Source organism: Phyllobates terribilis, unplaced genomic scaffold, assembly GCF_046119375.1.
Source record: "Phyllobates terribilis strain yellow unplaced genomic scaffold, ASM4611937v1 Scaffold_71__1_contigs__length_7168151, whole genome shotgun sequence".
NCBI classification, from domain to species: Eukaryota; Metazoa; Chordata; class Amphibia; order Anura; family Dendrobatidae; genus Phyllobates; species Phyllobates terribilis.
Window position 1 is genome coordinate 2,827,249 of NW_027362831.1, and position 16,874 is coordinate 2,844,122.

The 16,874-nt window shown below is 43.5% G+C and overlaps 1 protein-coding gene across 1 annotated transcript in view; it reads left to right on the plus strand.

Annotated features, from left to right (window-relative positions):
- Window positions 1-16,874, plus strand: part of LOC141194418 (uncharacterized) — a 69,838-nt gene that overhangs the window by 45,535 nt on the left and 7,429 nt on the right. The window contains exons 6-10 of the mRNA XM_073662332.1: window positions 8,871-9,021; window positions 9,151-9,330; window positions 9,413-9,536; window positions 9,620-9,717; window positions 15,288-15,378. Coding sequence (XP_073518433.1) covers window positions 8,871-9,021; window positions 9,151-9,330; window positions 9,413-9,536; window positions 9,620-9,717; window positions 15,288-15,378 — 644 coding nt within the window. The remainder of the gene's footprint in view (window positions 1-8,870; window positions 9,022-9,150; window positions 9,331-9,412; window positions 9,537-9,619; window positions 9,718-15,287; window positions 15,379-16,874) is intronic.

The following is a 16,874-nucleotide window of genomic DNA, read 5'->3' on the forward strand; positions in this document are numbered from 1 at the left end:
CTCCCACACAGTGTAATGCCCCCATTATGCACCTTATGCAGTATGTATTATGCCCCCACAGTGTAATGCCCCCATTATACCCCTTTTTTGGCCCCACGTAGTGTAATGTTCCCATAGTACCGCCATCCCCCCACACAGTATAATCAGAGTTATAGCTAAGGTCTGATGGGGACCCGTTGCGAGATTTCGACCACCCCCCATCCTGATATATACAGTGGGTATGGAAATTATTCAGACCCCTTTACATTTTTCACTCTGTTTCATTGCAGCCTTTTGGTAAATTGTAAAAAGTTATTTTTTTTCTCATTAATGTACACTCTGCACCCCATCTTGACTGAAAAAAAAATGTAGAAATTTTTGCAAATTTATTAAAAAAGAAAAACTTAAATATCACATGGTCATAAGTATTCAGACCCTTTGCTCAGACACTCATATTTAAGTCACATGCTGTCCATTTCCTTGTGACCCTCCTTGAGATGGTTCTACTCCTTCATTGGAGTCCAGCTGTGTTTAATTACACTGATAGGACTTGATTTGGAAAGGCACACACCTGTCTATATAAGACCTCACAGCTCACAGTGCATGTCAGACCAAATGAGAATCATGAACTCAGAGACAGAATTGTGGCAAGGCACAGATCTGGCCAAGGTTACGAAAGAATTTCTGCATTACTCAAGGTTCCTAAGAGCACAGTTGCCTCCATAATCCTTAAATGGAAGAAGTTTTGGACCACCAGAAGTCTTCCTAGACCTGGCCGTCCTGCCAAACTGAGCAATCGTGGGAGAAGAGCCTTGGTGAGAGAGGTAAAGAAGAACCCCAAGATCACTGTGGCTGATCTCCAGAGATGCAGTAGGGAGATGGGAGAAAGTTCCATAAAGCCAACTATCACTTATGCCCTCCACCAGTCGGGCCTTTATGGCAAAGTGGCCCCACCGAAGCCTCTCCTCAGTGCAAGACATATGAAAGCCTGCATAGAGTTTGCTCAAAACACATGAAGGACTCCCAGACTATGAGAAATAAGATTCTCTGGTCTGATGAGATGAACATAGAACTTTTTGGTGATAATTCTAAGTGGTATGTGTGGAGAAAACCAGGCACTGCTCATCTCCTGCCCAATACAATCCCAACAGTGAAACATGGTGGTGGCAGCATCATGCTATGGGGGTGTTTTTCAGCTGCAGCGACAGGACGACTGATTGCAATTGAAGGAAACATGAATGCGGCCAAGTACAGAGATATCCTGGATGAAAACCTCTTCAGACTTGGCCGAAGGTTCACCTTCCAACAAAACAATGACCCTAAGCACACAACTAAAATAACAAAGGAGTGGCTTCAGAGTAACTCTGTGACCATTCTTGACTGGCCCAGCCAGAGCCCTGACCTAAACCCAATTGAGCATCTCTGGAGAGACCTGAAAATGGCTGTCCACCAACGTTCACCATCCAACCTGATGGAACTGGAGAGAATCTGCAAGGAAGAATGGCAGAGGATCCCCAAATCCAGGTGTGAAAAACTTGTTACATCATTCCCAAGAAGACTCATGGCTGTACTAGCTGAAAAGAGTGCTTCTACTCAATACTGAGCAAAGGGTCTGAATACTTATGACCATGTGATTTTTCAGTTTTTCTTTTTTCAGAAATTTGGAAAAATTTCTACATTTCTTGTTTTTTTTTTCAGTCAAGATGGGGTGCAGAGTGTACGTTAATGGGAAAAAAATATGAACTTTTTAGAATTTACCAAATGGCTGCAATGAAACAAAGAGTGAAAAATTTAAAGGGGTCTGAATACTCTCCGTACCCACTGTATATGTATGTCCCTTATCCTAGGCCCCATCCTGGTATATGTCCCCTGTGCTGCCTCTGTTCTTTAGTGTATAGAAAAAATAAACTATTACACTCACCAGGGGCGAACATAGAAGTGATGGGGCCCCATAACAGAAGTACAGTGCATTGTGAAAGTATTTGGCCCCCTTGAACTTTTCTACTTTTTGCCACATTTCTGGCTTCAAACATAAAGATAGACCCATTAGTACTACTGCTCTCTCCCCTGATGAATCAGTAACATGAGGAAACGCGTCGGGCACCCCTCACCCTGTTGGTCTGAGTCCTTCCAGAGGAAATGAGTCCTGCACTCTACTGGATATTGCCACTTCCAAAGGGTTCTCCTTAGAATTGCATAGATATGAGTCAACAGCGATGATACTGACATTCTAATGGTGAGATTGTTCTATATATTATTCACCAGGTATTTTATGTCACATCTAGACTCTACATTACAATTGGTCTATCTTCCTCTTTTCCTCACCCATTTCTGAATTAAAGTCATGGGTGTAGGAGATTCTTGATGTATACCTGTCTGTTCAATATGCTTTGTTGTATATTTAAAGAAACATTTATTGTATGACAGTCTTCTCTTTAGTTTGGACCAGAACAACTTATTTGGAATTGAGGTGGTGGTCTATAGTGTTACACACCTGTGGTCCGTTAGGTTCCTGTGTCAGAAGGAACTATACTAGGAGTGTTACCAGTTCCACAGATTTACTTTTTTATAGGCGGCTAAGTACCGTTTGCAAGACTTGCTATCGCTTCTTTCTTATATGAGTTTTATACTAATTCGATTTATTCACTACTATTTTTAAATAGATAAATAAAAGTTAATTTTTATATTACACTTTGCCACTTTTTGCTCGTCGTTCTATTGAATACTTGTGGTTTATATCCCTTTGCTGATATTTTAATGTTCGTGACGCCACCTGTGGTATGCGACTGTATGGAGCAGGTCCTCTGGAGCTGTTGGTAATGCAGCAGAGTTGGTTCAGCTCTCCACAGGTAGAGCTAAGCTCCAGGGCCTTGCTGTGGTGACTATAGATGAGGTAGATGTTGTTGTGCAGTGTGGTGCAGGGGATGATGGCGCAGCAATAATTCACAGAGACAGTGGGGTGCAGTCTTCAAGGTTTACTCACGCTTATCACGTTGCTCCTGGTTACAACTGCAGATTATAACCACCCAAGTCGTCCTGCATTCACCATGGGAGGGGTTCAGCAATCCCTTAGGTAATTCAAGAGCACTTAACGGGACCCCTTTCTGTGTGCCTTTCTCAGTCATCTTCCTGCGCTGGCTCTCACCCTCCTGCCCTGCGCCTCGCAAACAGTGTGCCAAGCCGGTAACCTCAGATCTTAGCGGGCAACCTGGAGTTCCCTGTATCCTGTGTGGCTACCTTTTTGGCGATTAATTGTGGCTGTGGCAACTGCACCCTGAAAATGTATGTAGAAGCCTCCGGTTTCTAGCTGAATATGGCAATTCCGACTAGTTAGGGGCCGGTTTCCTCTGCGGCTTGATCCCTCCACGTCCTGGTAGATTCGGGCGTACGGGTGGCCTCCAGCACTTCCTGTACCCCTAGGATCCCCTCTTTCCTTCTTGGAGCCTTCTTTCCTGCTCCTCTCCTCTCCTCTCTGTTCAGTCAGTCTCCACTCCTGGGCCTCTCTCACTCAGGCGCGCTCCTCCTGAGCAGAGCTCCTGCGGAGCTCCTGCTCCCACTACTTCTCCTCTCACTGTCTTCTCTGACTCAACCCCTTCTAGATGGTTCCATCCCTTTTTATACTACTCCTGAAGTGCTCCCCTGATCTTCTTCCTCCACCCACACCCACTACATTGTTCTGCCCTCCAGTTAGGGACCAGGGACTGTGCTCTCCTTTAGGAGCAATCTCGCCCTGCCCTCTGAAGTGGAGTGTAATGCATGCTAGTGTGTGGGTTCCGGGCAGTACTCCATCGTTACCTGAGAGTGAGATACTACACCTCTCGGTGAGATGCAGTACCTCTGTGGCGACTGAACCCGCAGGGGTGCCACCTATCCATAAAAAGTCTCGTTTGAAGTTTGCCACCTGCCACCTGGGAGAATCACCAAACATGTGGAATAAGGTGCTCTGGTCAGCTGAAACCAAAATCAAACTTTTTGGCCACAATGCAAAACGATATGTTTGGCGTAAAAGCAACACAGCTCATCACCCTCAAAACACCATCCCCACTGTCAAACATGGTGGTGGCAGCATCATGGTTTGGGCCTGCTTTTCTTCAGCAGGGACAGGGAAGATGGTTAAAATTGATGGGAAGATGGACGGAGCCAAAAACAGGACCATTCTGGATGAAAACCTGTTGGAGACCTGAGACTGGGACAGAGATTTATCTTCCAAATAGACAATGATCCCAAACATAAAGCGAAACCTACAATGGATTTGTTCAAAAATATACGTATCCAGGTGTTAGAATGGCCAAGTCAAAGTCCAGACCTGAATCCAATCAAGAATCTGTGGAAAGAGCTGAAAACTGCTGTTCACAAACGCTCTCCATCCAACCTCAATGAGCTCGAGCTGTTTTGCAAAGAAGAATAGGCAAGAATTTCAGCCTCTCGATGTGCAAAACTGATAAGAGACATACCCCAAGCAACTTCCAGCTGTAATCACAGCAAAAGGTGGCGCTACTAAGTATTAACTCAAGGGGGCCGAATAATATTGCACGCCCCACTTTTCAGTTTTTATTTTTTTTTAAAAGTTTAAAATATCCAATAAATTTCATTCCACTTCACGATTGTGTCCCACTTGTTGTTGATTCTTCCCCCCAAAAATAGAATTTTATATCTTTGTTTGAAGCCAGAAATGTGGCAAAAGGTAGAAAAGTTCAAGGGGGCCAAATACTTTCACAATGCACGATATAATGCACTCCCCATAATCCTCCATACAGTATAATGCACAGCCCATAGTCATCCATGTGGTATATTGCACAGCCCATAGTCCATATATGTAGTATAATGCACAGCCCGTTGTCCGTACATGTCGCATAATACACACCCCATGGTCCTTGCATGTAGTATAATGCACAGCCCATAGTCCGTACATGTAGTATAATGCACAGCCCATAGTCCGTACATGTAGTATAATGCACAGCCCATAGTCCGTACATGTAGTATAATGCACAGCCCATAGTTCGTACATGTAGTATAATGCACAGCCCATAGTCCGTACATGTAGTATAATGCACAGCCTATAGTCCGTACATGTAGTATAATGCACAGCCCATAGTCCGTACATGTAGTATAATGCACAGCCCATAGTCCGTACATGTAGTATAATGCACAGCCCATAGTCCGTACATGTAGTATAATGCACAGCCCATAGTCCGTACATGTAGTATAATGCACAGCCCATAGTCCGTACATGTAGTATAATGCACAGCCCATAGTCCGTACATGTAGTATAATCCACAGCCCATAGTCCGCACATGTAGCATAATGCCCAGCCCACTATCATCCATGTAGTATAATGCACAGCCCATAGTCATACATGTAGTATAATGCACAGCCCACAGTCCATACATGTAGTATAATGCACAGCCCATAGTCATCCATGTAGTATAATGCACAGCCCACAGTCCATACATGTAGTATAATGCACAGCCCATAGTCATCCATGTAGTATAATGCCCAGCCCACCGTCATCCATGTAGTATAATGCCCAGCCCACCGTCATCCATGTAGTATAATGCCCAGCCCACAGTCATACATGTAGTATAATGCACAGCCCACAGTCATCCATGTAGTATAATGCACAGCCCCCAGTCATACATGTAGTATAATGCACTGCCCATAGTCATCCATGTAGTATATGCACAGCCCATAGTCCACACATTTAGTATAATGGTCCACCCATAGTCATCCATGTAGTATAATGCACAGCCCATAGTCATCCATGTAGTATAATGCACAGCCCACCGTCATCCATGTAGTATAATGCACAGCCCACAGTCCATACATGTAGTATAATGCACAGCCCATAGTCATCCATGTAGTATAATGCACAGCCCACCGTCATCCATGTAGTATAATGCCCAGCCCACCGTCATACATGTAGTATAATGCACAGCCCATAGTCATACATGTAGTATAATGCCCAGCCCACCGTCATCCATGTAGTATAATGCCCAGCCCATAGTCATACATGTAGTATAATGCACAGCCCACAGTCCATACATGTAGTATAATGCACTCCCCATAATCCTCCATACAGTATAATGCCCAGCCCACCGTCATCCATGTAGTATAATGCACAGCCCATAATCCTCCATACAGTATAATGCCCAGCCCACCGTCATCCATGTAGTATAATGCACAGCCCATAGTCATCCATGTAGTATAATGCACAGCCCACAGTCCATACATGTAGTATAATGCACAGCCCATAGTCATCCATGTAGTATAATGCACAGCCCACCGTCATCCATGTAGTATAATGCCCAGCCCACCGTCATACATGTAGTATAATGCACAGCCCACAGTCCATACATGTAGTATAATGCACAGCCCATAATCCAAACATGTAGTATAATGCACAGCCCACAGTCATACATGTAGTATAATGCACAGCCCATACTCATACATGTAGTATAATGCACAGCCCACAGTCATCCATGCAGTATAATGCACAGCCCATAGTCATACATGTAGTATAATGCACAGCCCACAGTCATCCATGTAGTATAATGCACAGCCCACAGTCATCCATGTAGTATAATGCACAGCCCATAGTCATACATGTAGTATAATGCACAGCCCACAGTCATCCATGTAGTATAATGCACAGCCCATAATCCACACATGTAGTATAATGCACAGCCCACAGTCATACATGTAGTATAATGCACAGCCCATACTCATGTAGTATAATGTACAGCCCACAGTCATCCATGCAGTATAATGCACAGCTCATACTCTTACATGTAGTAGTATAATGCACAGTCCATACTCTTACATGTAGTAGTATGGCCAAGGGCACCGTGTACTCGCTGATTTAAAAAAACAATAACATTATATTCACCTTCTCTCCGCTCCCTCGCCGCGCGGTGTCTTTTTCTGGAGCTGCCGCTGACTTCAGCTGGAAGCGACAGGAGAGCATGCTGTTACTTCCATGCGCCACTAATGACGTACATGCCGATGTCAGCTGCTGGCCTCTGATTGGTCGGCAGCGTGTATTGTGGCACTAAGCTGAATGTCAGTCCGAGAACACACATCCTGCTGAAGCAGGGGTTGGTGTTGGCTGGGCCCGGTCACAGGAGCGACTGCGGTCATTAATCCTCTCATAGTACCTCTATTTCCCCACACTGTATAATGTTCACAGTACCGCCATCTTCCCACATACAGTATAATGTTCCCACAGTCCCGCAATCTTCCCACATACAGTATAATGTCACAGTCCCGCCATCTTCCCACATACAATATAATATTCCCACATTACCACCATCCCCCTCACTTACAGTATAATGATCCCACAGTGCCGCCATCCCCAATTTTATTTTATGTTTTAACACTTGGTTTTCTTTTTTTGGTGTTTTTCATGTAATATATGGAAGCCTACATAAAAATGCTAAAAGAAACATAATATCCATGAAAAAAAAACACTGTACAAGGAGACATTAGCATCAAATAACTCCTGTCTTGGTGTTCTTACAAACAAGCTCTTATAAATGAGATGTAACGTGATAAAAGATTACAACCTGGGAAAGACGGGAAACATTCATACAGACAGTCGGTGATGATGTAGTTAGTGACGGACTCTGGCCAACTTTGTTTCTAGAGCCGTATTAGAAGATGAAGATGTCGTCCTCATCATGAAGTTGTTATTTCTCATGTCACGTGTAATGTATATGACGAGAATTAGCGTTATGGAAGATGAGTCTATAAGAAACGTATTCAGCTGCAGACTCCGAGGAAGAAACTGCTTGTTGTCTGTGGCCTAAAATATATAGGTTTTATTAGTACGTCAGGGACAAAAGCAGAATGTTGTAAAATAATAAAAATACCATTGCTGCTTGGGTTTCTGGGTGATTCTTACTGAAGCAGTGGCCAAATTAGCCAGTGATTGGAAGTACGGAGGAGATGTCTAAGGCTGTGTGCCCACGATGCGTTTTTTAAGCGTTTCCACCGCAGCAAAAACGCTTCAGAAACGCTTAAAAAATGCATGGTAGAAGGCCTGCCATGTTCCCCAATGATAATCCGCATGTGGTGTGCACATGCTGCGGAAATTTCCGCTACGGGTTATCATTGTGGAAAAAAATGCATTTTCACCGCCATTGACTAGCATTGGAACGCATGGATTACACATTACTACATCTGTAGATGCGTCTTCCATGCATTCTAATGTGCGGATGGTACCCAGATGTGGAGGAGAGGAAACTCTCCTCCGGACCTGGGTACCATAGAACATGTAAAAAAAAGAATAAAATAAAAAATAAAGATTATACTTACCTTCTGGCGGCCCGCACTACGCTCGTCCTCCTTTGCCGGCATCTCGCGATGAACTGTAGGACCTGCGCTGACGTCATAGTCATGTGACAGCAGGTCCTTCAGTACAGTGCACCGCCAGTTGCCGGCAGCCACGACGGAGCGAAGCAAGACTGCGGGGGCCATCGGAGTGTAAGTATATATTTATTTTTTTATTTTTTGACATTCTTTGGGGGTTACACTATATAAATCCATGTCTGTTGCATGGATTTATATAGTGTAACCAAGTTGTCAAGCACTTTCCAAGTGATGCTAAAATCGCTTGGAAAGCGGTTGTCAACCCTCATACGGAAATGCATGTGAAGAACGCTTCACATCCACATGTCTTTGGCAGGACATGCTCAGGAAAAAATCCTGAGCATTTCTGCATCGTGGGCACATAGCCTAAGTCAGCAATTCAACTTGTGTTCCAATCCATAAAAGACTAGAGAATACAACATCTACGCATTCTATCTCCTGATATATTTCCCTTATTGTCTCCAGTAATTGTATTAATACACAGAATTCTTTATGATGTTACATCGGCTCTTCTTCTCATTCAGGTCTCTACAATATCAGATCCTCTCAGTGAAGATCTTCTATATTAAGAGAATTTTTCTGAATCACCTATCAATGATGGATATGGACAGAGACAAGATGGCGGAGAGGATATTACACCTCACCCTTGAGATCCTCTTTCGGCTTACTGGAGAGGTGAGAGATTCTGATGACGTCACATTACATCATTCTTATCTATGGGAATAACAGATGGACAGAACTGGAGAGGTGAGGACTCTGGAAATGTCTGGAGTGAGATTTATTAATGTTTCTCTCCATAACTAGGGTTACACAGTAGTGAAGAAGACCTCTAGTGAGCGCTGTCAGGACCCTGTGTCTGAGAGAAGGGGAAGACCCCTGTGCCCAATTACAGGACCTCAGTCTCACCCCCTGATACAGGAGGACATCAATGACCAGAAGATCCTAGAACTCGCCTTCAAGATGATTGAGCTGCTGATTGGAGAGGTGACACTATTTGGAATGCTGGGACATTATACTGTAATGCTATGAAGGGATCGGGGGATGACGATATCATTGTATGCGTCAGGTTCCTATAAGGTGTCAGGATGTGGCTGTCTATTTCTCCATGGAGGAGTGGGAGTATATAGAAGGACACAAAGATCTGTACAAGGACATCATGATGGAGATTCCCGAGCCCCTCACATCACCAGGTAATAGACAGGACTAAATACACACGGCCTATAAATATTTGTATGTAAAGAATGAATTCAGTCCCTGTATGTGTTTCCTCCAGATCTATCCAGTAAGAGGACAACACCAGAGAGATGTCCCCATCCTCTTCTTCCACAGGACTGTAAACAAGAAGATCCCAATGTTTCTCAGGATCATCAGGTAGATGGAGAGAAGGTGTCATGAGATATCCCCTATGATGTGTAGACGGCTGTGAAGGTCTTGTGTTCAGTCTTGTTTTATCCACCAGTATTATATGTCTTATACTGTAAAGGTTACACCAATTTAAGATACACTAGGTAACTGCTCTCCTCCAAATTAAAGATGTCTGAGTGCATGCAGAGAAGCTAATTAACCAAATCTGCTAATCTGGTTGAAAAACTTCACTCAGAAGCTGAACCACGCCAAATGGCATACTTTATTACGTAGACATGGGGTTAAATAGCATTCTCCTTCTAGATGGGATTAGTAAAATTTATTGCTCTTTTCTGATAACTTGGCACGCTATAATTCGTTCATCTATGTATCTCTTGTCATCTATGTATCTCTTGGTTTGATTAATGCCTTAGGAATTCCGATGGAGGGGGTGAGTTCGTCTCTCAGCGCCATCTTTGCCAACTCGACATGAATCTCTCTGTTATCAGCCATGCACATGCATACGTCATTCCCAGGAAATCATTTAGTTGTTCTTGTCTACAGATTAGAACAGAAGCTGTTAGTTATATATTCATTAACTATTAATATAATCCATGTGCATATACACATTTGCATACATACATACACATAGATTATTTCATCATCGCTATATTGATTCACACTGATTAGGTAATCTATTAAAAGAAACTAATTGATTTTCTATAATATATATATTTAACCTTGACAAGCCCCCCTAAAATCAATTATTTGCTTTTAATATCCATATGCTAAAAATCAGTGGGGGAGAAGAAATTTACCCTATGTTAAGGCTATTCTGGAACCCTACGATGTGCCGGGCGGCCCGTCCCTTTTAGCCGGACCCACCGACGTTCCTAAATCTAACTCGTACGAAGACCTACAGGAAAGGGGTGGAGACCCTAAAAGATCTAGTGACTGTGTAATCGCGGGTCACCCCTAACACAGAAATATGGATATTAACTTTACAAACTCATTTACTTCCGGTATTCTCTCTGGTACAACACTTTTGTTCTAAGGGGAACTGTTTGTTCATAGATTTTGAGAGCCTTAGTAACTTTCCCTGTGGGGCCGGTATTGTCTGGGATATATACGTACAACAATGGTCACCTATCATTTTGCATACCGCTCCTTTTTCTGCAATAACATATCCAGAGCTATTCTGTTTTGGAAGGCCATGGTAGATGTGGGTGCTAGTTGGTCAGCTATCCCTTATAAGGCATCTTTGGTGTAATTGACAAATCTTTGTTGGTTATAATATATGTAATGTATCCAATCTACGTTCTTGTTAATGGTTATTATGGGTATTATGGACTCAAATCCCACCTTCACTTGGTCTCAGGCCTTGAATTCGTCTGGCACCCCCCTAAGAACCCCGAGAACATCTATATATATATATATATATATATATATATGTGGATCAAAACTGCCTTTGGGGTTAACTTCTCTCTTGGCCCTGTATGTACCTGCAAACACAGCCTTTATTTCCTCTTTGGATTCCTGGAACTCAGATATAAGGTAAACAGACATTATTGCTTTAGTTATGGCACATTCCCCAGTCTATTTGCCCTCCAATCTAATCCTAATCTTCATGTCACCACATTCAAGGAAGTGTTGTACCAGAAAACTGGAATATCATTCTCTTTAGTAATAATTGTTTGGAATGCACGTGTTACCGTAACAAAGGCTTCCCCCCCAAGCTACTGTCATCAGACAAAGGAACATCAGGGTTGTGGGTCTGAGACCGCCTTCTTGCAATGGGATGTGTGGACCCATGATGTTTGGCCTTCGACCTTCACAGCCGTAGGGGATGTAAGTAGTGCTTGGTAGGGCCCTTCAAATCTGGCATCCAGTGTGCCTCGCACGTGATTCTTTATCCAGACAAAATCTCCAGGCTGGATACTGTGAGTACCTGATTCAAGATCTGAGTCTGGAATAGAAGAGTACACTGTAGCATGTGTTAGTTTTAACTCTTTAGCAAGTCTGACAGCAAAATTCACAAGCTTATCATTCCCTGAACTAAGCTGCTGTGGGTAATATCGACCCATTCTAGGTGGCCCACCAAACAAGATCTCGTATGATGTGAGCCCTGTGGGTTGTCTCGGGGTATTTTGGACTGAGTATAGGGCAATAGGCAGCACCTCCGGCCATGGAAGTGAAAATTCTTTACTGGCTTTAAGAATTTTGTTTTGTTTTCCTTCTTCCGTTACCGCATTCTGCCAGTCCACTTAAGTCCTGTGTGTCAGATTCTCTTCCAGTCTTTGCTCCTCTTCATCTTCCAACCCCAAATTTCTCATTCCCGTTTCTTCCTCATCTCCTTGTTGTCTCTGACTTCTGGTGAGCACAAACACCTCCGTACCACCCGACACCTCTGCTTCCTCTGGAAATATTGGTTCCATAGCTGCTGCTTTTGCTGTAATGTCAGCCCTTGGCTTCCTCTGAATTCAGTTTCCCATGAGCCTTAATTTTGATCACAGCCACTTGCCTAGGTAACTTCAGAGCTTCTAGCAGACTTCTCACTGCCGCTGCATTCCGGATTGGAGCTCCACTGGCTGTCTTGTAGCCCCTCAGGGCCCATATCAGGCCAAAGTCATGGGCAATCCCGAATCCGTACCTCGAGTCCATGTAGATATTGACCACTCGACTCTCTGCGCACTTGCGGGCTTCGGTCAGAGCATACAGTTCGGCCTCTTGAATTGACATATAAGATGGCAGTGGTCCAGCAGAAATAACCGTTGGTGGGGACGCCACCGCATATCCGGTATGGTACGTTCCATATTCATCTGCGTATCTGGACCCGTCAGTATACAGTATCAGATCCGCTTCAGGCAGTGGCTGCTCAGAGACAGTAGGTAGGTGAGAAGTTTCTGCCTTCATGACCTCAAGGCAATCATGGTCACTCGAATCAGGGTATTCATGGTCTTCTGAGGACCCCCCTAAGTCTTCAGGGCAGTCCCCCCTTGACAGAGGAAGCATGAGTGGAGGGGTTCAAGACAGTACATTGCCGAAGAGCTATATTTTCTGGTAAAAGGGGCTCACATTGGATTCTGACACGACGTTGCATAGATAGATGGTTGTGCTGGGTTTGTGCAAGGATAGCTTGCAAATCATGAGGGGCCAGTATAGTTGTAGGATGGCCAAGTACAACATCTGCTGTTCTGTGGAGGAGTTCTGTAGCTGTAGCTGTAGTAACTTTGCATTCGATGGTGGCCAGAAATTGGAGCAAAGAATAGCTGAACCTGTGGCAAGTTTGGTCGTCTGGACAACAGAGTAGTAGATCATCGACATATTGTATCAATGTGACTTCAGGGTTCTCACTCTTCCAGGGTTGGAGACAGGTAGTTTAGGCCAGTGTGAAGTGATGAGGAGAGTTCTGAGCTCCTTGAGGCATAACGGTCCAGGTGTACTGTACTCCTCTGTGCGTAAAATCAAAAAGATACCGACAGTCTGGATACAGAGGCACACTGAAGAAGGCGTTTGCCAAGTCGATTACTGTAAAATGCGTTGCCTCGGGGGGAATTTCACTGAGTAATATATGTGGATTTGGCACCACTGGAGTCTCCAGGATTGTAACTGCACTCACAGCTCTCAGATCTTGCACCATCCTGAATTTATCCGGTTCTCCTCTTGCAGTTTTTCTTCACTGGAAACAATGGAGTGTTAGCTGGAGAAACACAGGGAATTAATGCTCCTTTCTTATAGCAGGAGGTGGGCTTGTTTGTCTAGGAAATAGTTCATTCAGGTTATCTTGTGAGGTCATCTGGCGGCTGAGTGAGTCTGATCTAGCTGTGGCACTTTCCACAGCTCGGGTGAGAATTTGAGATTTATGATAGTAATTGCTGATTAGTCTTATCTCCTCTAACATAGTTAGGCTGTGTGCCCACGTAGCGTTTTTCAAGCAGCGGAAACGCTTGTAAAACGCTAGGTAATCCGCACCCCATGGTCCCCAAGGGGATTCCGCATGTTCTATGCTCATGCTGCGGATTTTTCCGCAGCGTTTATGCTGCGTACAAAAATCCGCAGCATGTCATTTAATTTTGCGGAAGTGCAGCGGAACTCCCGCCATTGACTTGCATTGAGACGCACAGAAACTGCGACTGTACATTTTTACAAGCGGCTTCTATGCGTCTCTATGTGCGGATGGTACCCAGTTCTGGAGGAGAGGAGACTCTCATCCAGACCTGGGTACCATTGTACCTGTAAAAAAAGAATAAAATAACAAATAAAGTTTATACTCACCTGTCCGGCGTCTTCTCTCTGAATGCCAGCAGCCCTGAAGGACCTTCGGTGACGTCACAGTCACGTGACCGCAGGCCCTTCACCGCTGTGTCTCGCGATATGCCGGCAGCCGGGAACCAGACAGGAACGAGCGCTGCAGCACACAGGGGCCTCGGGGGTGAGTATAGCTTTATTTGTTTTATTTTTACGGTTCACACTGTATAAATCCATGCTGTTTGCATGGATTTATACAGTGTGACCTAGTTGTCAAGCACTTTCCAAGTGATGCTATCGCCTGGAAAGTGCTTGTCAATCTGCATGCGGAAACGCATGTGGATCCGCATGTATTCTGCAGGAAAAACGCATGCACAATCTGCATGCGTTTTTTTCTGCCAGGGAGATGCAGAAATGCTGCAGAAATTTTCTGCTTCATTTCTGCATCGTGGGCACATAGCCTTAATCTTCTATACTCCGGTATAGCTTGGGCTATTGCTTGGGCACAGGCTTGCATAGGAAATCCATACATTCCATAACTTATAGCAGGAAGAGCAATAGAAGTAAGGTTCCTTGTTCCAACATAGTTCAGAATATTGTTGATTGTAGCTCTAAGTTGTGTCACACACTGATCATGATGATCTTCATCGTACACATTCCGAGTCACGGCACTATTTGTGAAGGTTACACCAATTTAAGATACACTAGGTAACTGCTCTCCTCCAAATTAAAGATGTCTGAGTGCATGCAGAGAAGCTAATTAACCAAATCTGCTTATCTGGTTGAAAAACTTCACTCAGAAACTGAACCATGCAAAATGGCATACTTTATTAGGTAGACATGGGGTTAAATAGCATTCTCCTTCTAGGTGGGATTAGTAAAAATTTATTGCTCTTTTCTGATAACTCGGCACGCTATAATTCGTTCATCTATGTATCTCTTGGTTTGAGTAACGCCTTAGGAATTCTGATGGAGGGAGTGAGTTCGCCTCTCAGCGCCATCTTTGCCATCTCGACATGAATCTTTCTGTTATCAGCCATTCCCATGCATACGCCATTCCCAGGAAATCATTTAGTTGTTCTTGTATACAGATTAGAACAGAAGCTGTTAGTTATATATTCATTAACTATTAACATAATCCATGTGCATATACACATTTGCATACATACATACACATAGATTATTCCATCATCGGTATATTGATTCACACTGATTAGGTAATCTATTAAAATAAACTAATTGATTTTCTACAATCATAGTGTAATGAGAACGGTGGAGATGTCAGGATTAGATCTGATCATAGATGGGACTTCTCCATCTGTCTGTGACTTTTACAGTATTTGTTTCAGGGTGAAGATCTGACCCATATTAATACTACAAAGACATATGTGAGGGGTGATGAGCGGTGTAAAGAGGAGATTCCTACATATGACCACCCAGGTGAGTAGTAACCACTAAATGCAGAGAAGTCACAGATTCTTCTCTGTCACCAGCTGTGGCTGCTTTATCGGTTGTGTAGTCCAGCCGTATCACAATCGTGTGATCACCATTTTACCGCTAGATCACAACATTCTCCTCCATCCAAAACTGTTCACATTACTTTGTGTAATTGTAAATGACCTTTTCTATAGAACTTACTACCTGGAGGATCCACCTACCCCCTGGGATTAGGAGACGCTGACCGTTACCGGCCCAGATCTGTAAACTACAAAGCCAAATAACAGCGTACGTAGAATGTGCTGACAAGTGAGAAAATCACTTGAAGAAAAATATTATGATGGGTGTGTAAGAGAAAGCGGAGGGTAATGATGCTGTTGGCTTCCTAGACCCCTGATATCTTAATGGATGAATCTACCTTCTCTCCCTTCTGTGCTGCTGAATGTCCTCATATGGTCCCTACAAGACCAGGTCCAGTCTTTCTGGCCAAACTTCACTTTTATGATCGACAACATTAAATGTGCAGTGAGGCCAAGTGTGAATTTCTGTACAATAACAACAGAGTTTCCCTTTATCCTGAGTGTTCAATTTCTTTTCAAACCAACTAACTTCAAACAGGATTGTGATAAACTACACAAAAAACATTACACCTGTGCCATGATATATCTCTAAGCTGTGTGTGGCTGATGGCTGTAATATACATTTATTCACGCCTGCAGGAGATGTGTTGGCTCGAGCCCTGGTTTCATGGATTCACTCCACGTCATAAATTCCATTATATTTTCAATCCTAAGGAATTCTGATTACTGCACAATGTTTCCTGAAATGGGGGCGCTAATACTTTCTCTACTCTTCTGGTCAGGACTCATAGTAGCTCCAATGGTCCACCATAAATGAGTGCGGCTCTGGTTTAGGTTTGAAGTTCTCTCCCCTGATACATACGTTGTTGTTTGGGATGTAACATATCTTTTATTCTGTATTTTTTTTCCAGGTTCATTTTGTATGATACCTTTATTGTGGTGGGATCGGCCTGACTCACTTATGTGAGTCTGTAACTCCCTGGTAGTCTTTAAAAGAAGGTCTCCATTTCCTCTTCCAAATGCCCGAGGTCTAAATTTAAGACCCCTCATCTTTGCACTATTATAAAAAGTTCTCCTTCAATGTCTAATATTTCATCCTGAAAGTCATCTGACAGAAAATATTGGCCCTTATCGTAGTTTAGATTACGAAGAACCACCGAGCCCCATACTCTAATTACCCCAGAGAGGTTTCACCACTAGTTACTAATTTTTTACTGATGAAGACTATTGAGATTGATCATTTCTGTAGATGTGTTATTGTCTATAGTCAGTTTTTGACTATAGTAGTTAGTTCTCAAAATACTCTAATTTAACCTCTTCCTGCAGCCAGTTTTGTGTTCCTATCTGGGCCCATTTTTCAAATCTGACGTGTGTCACTTTATGTGGTGATAACTCTGGAATTCTTCACAAAGGATAATA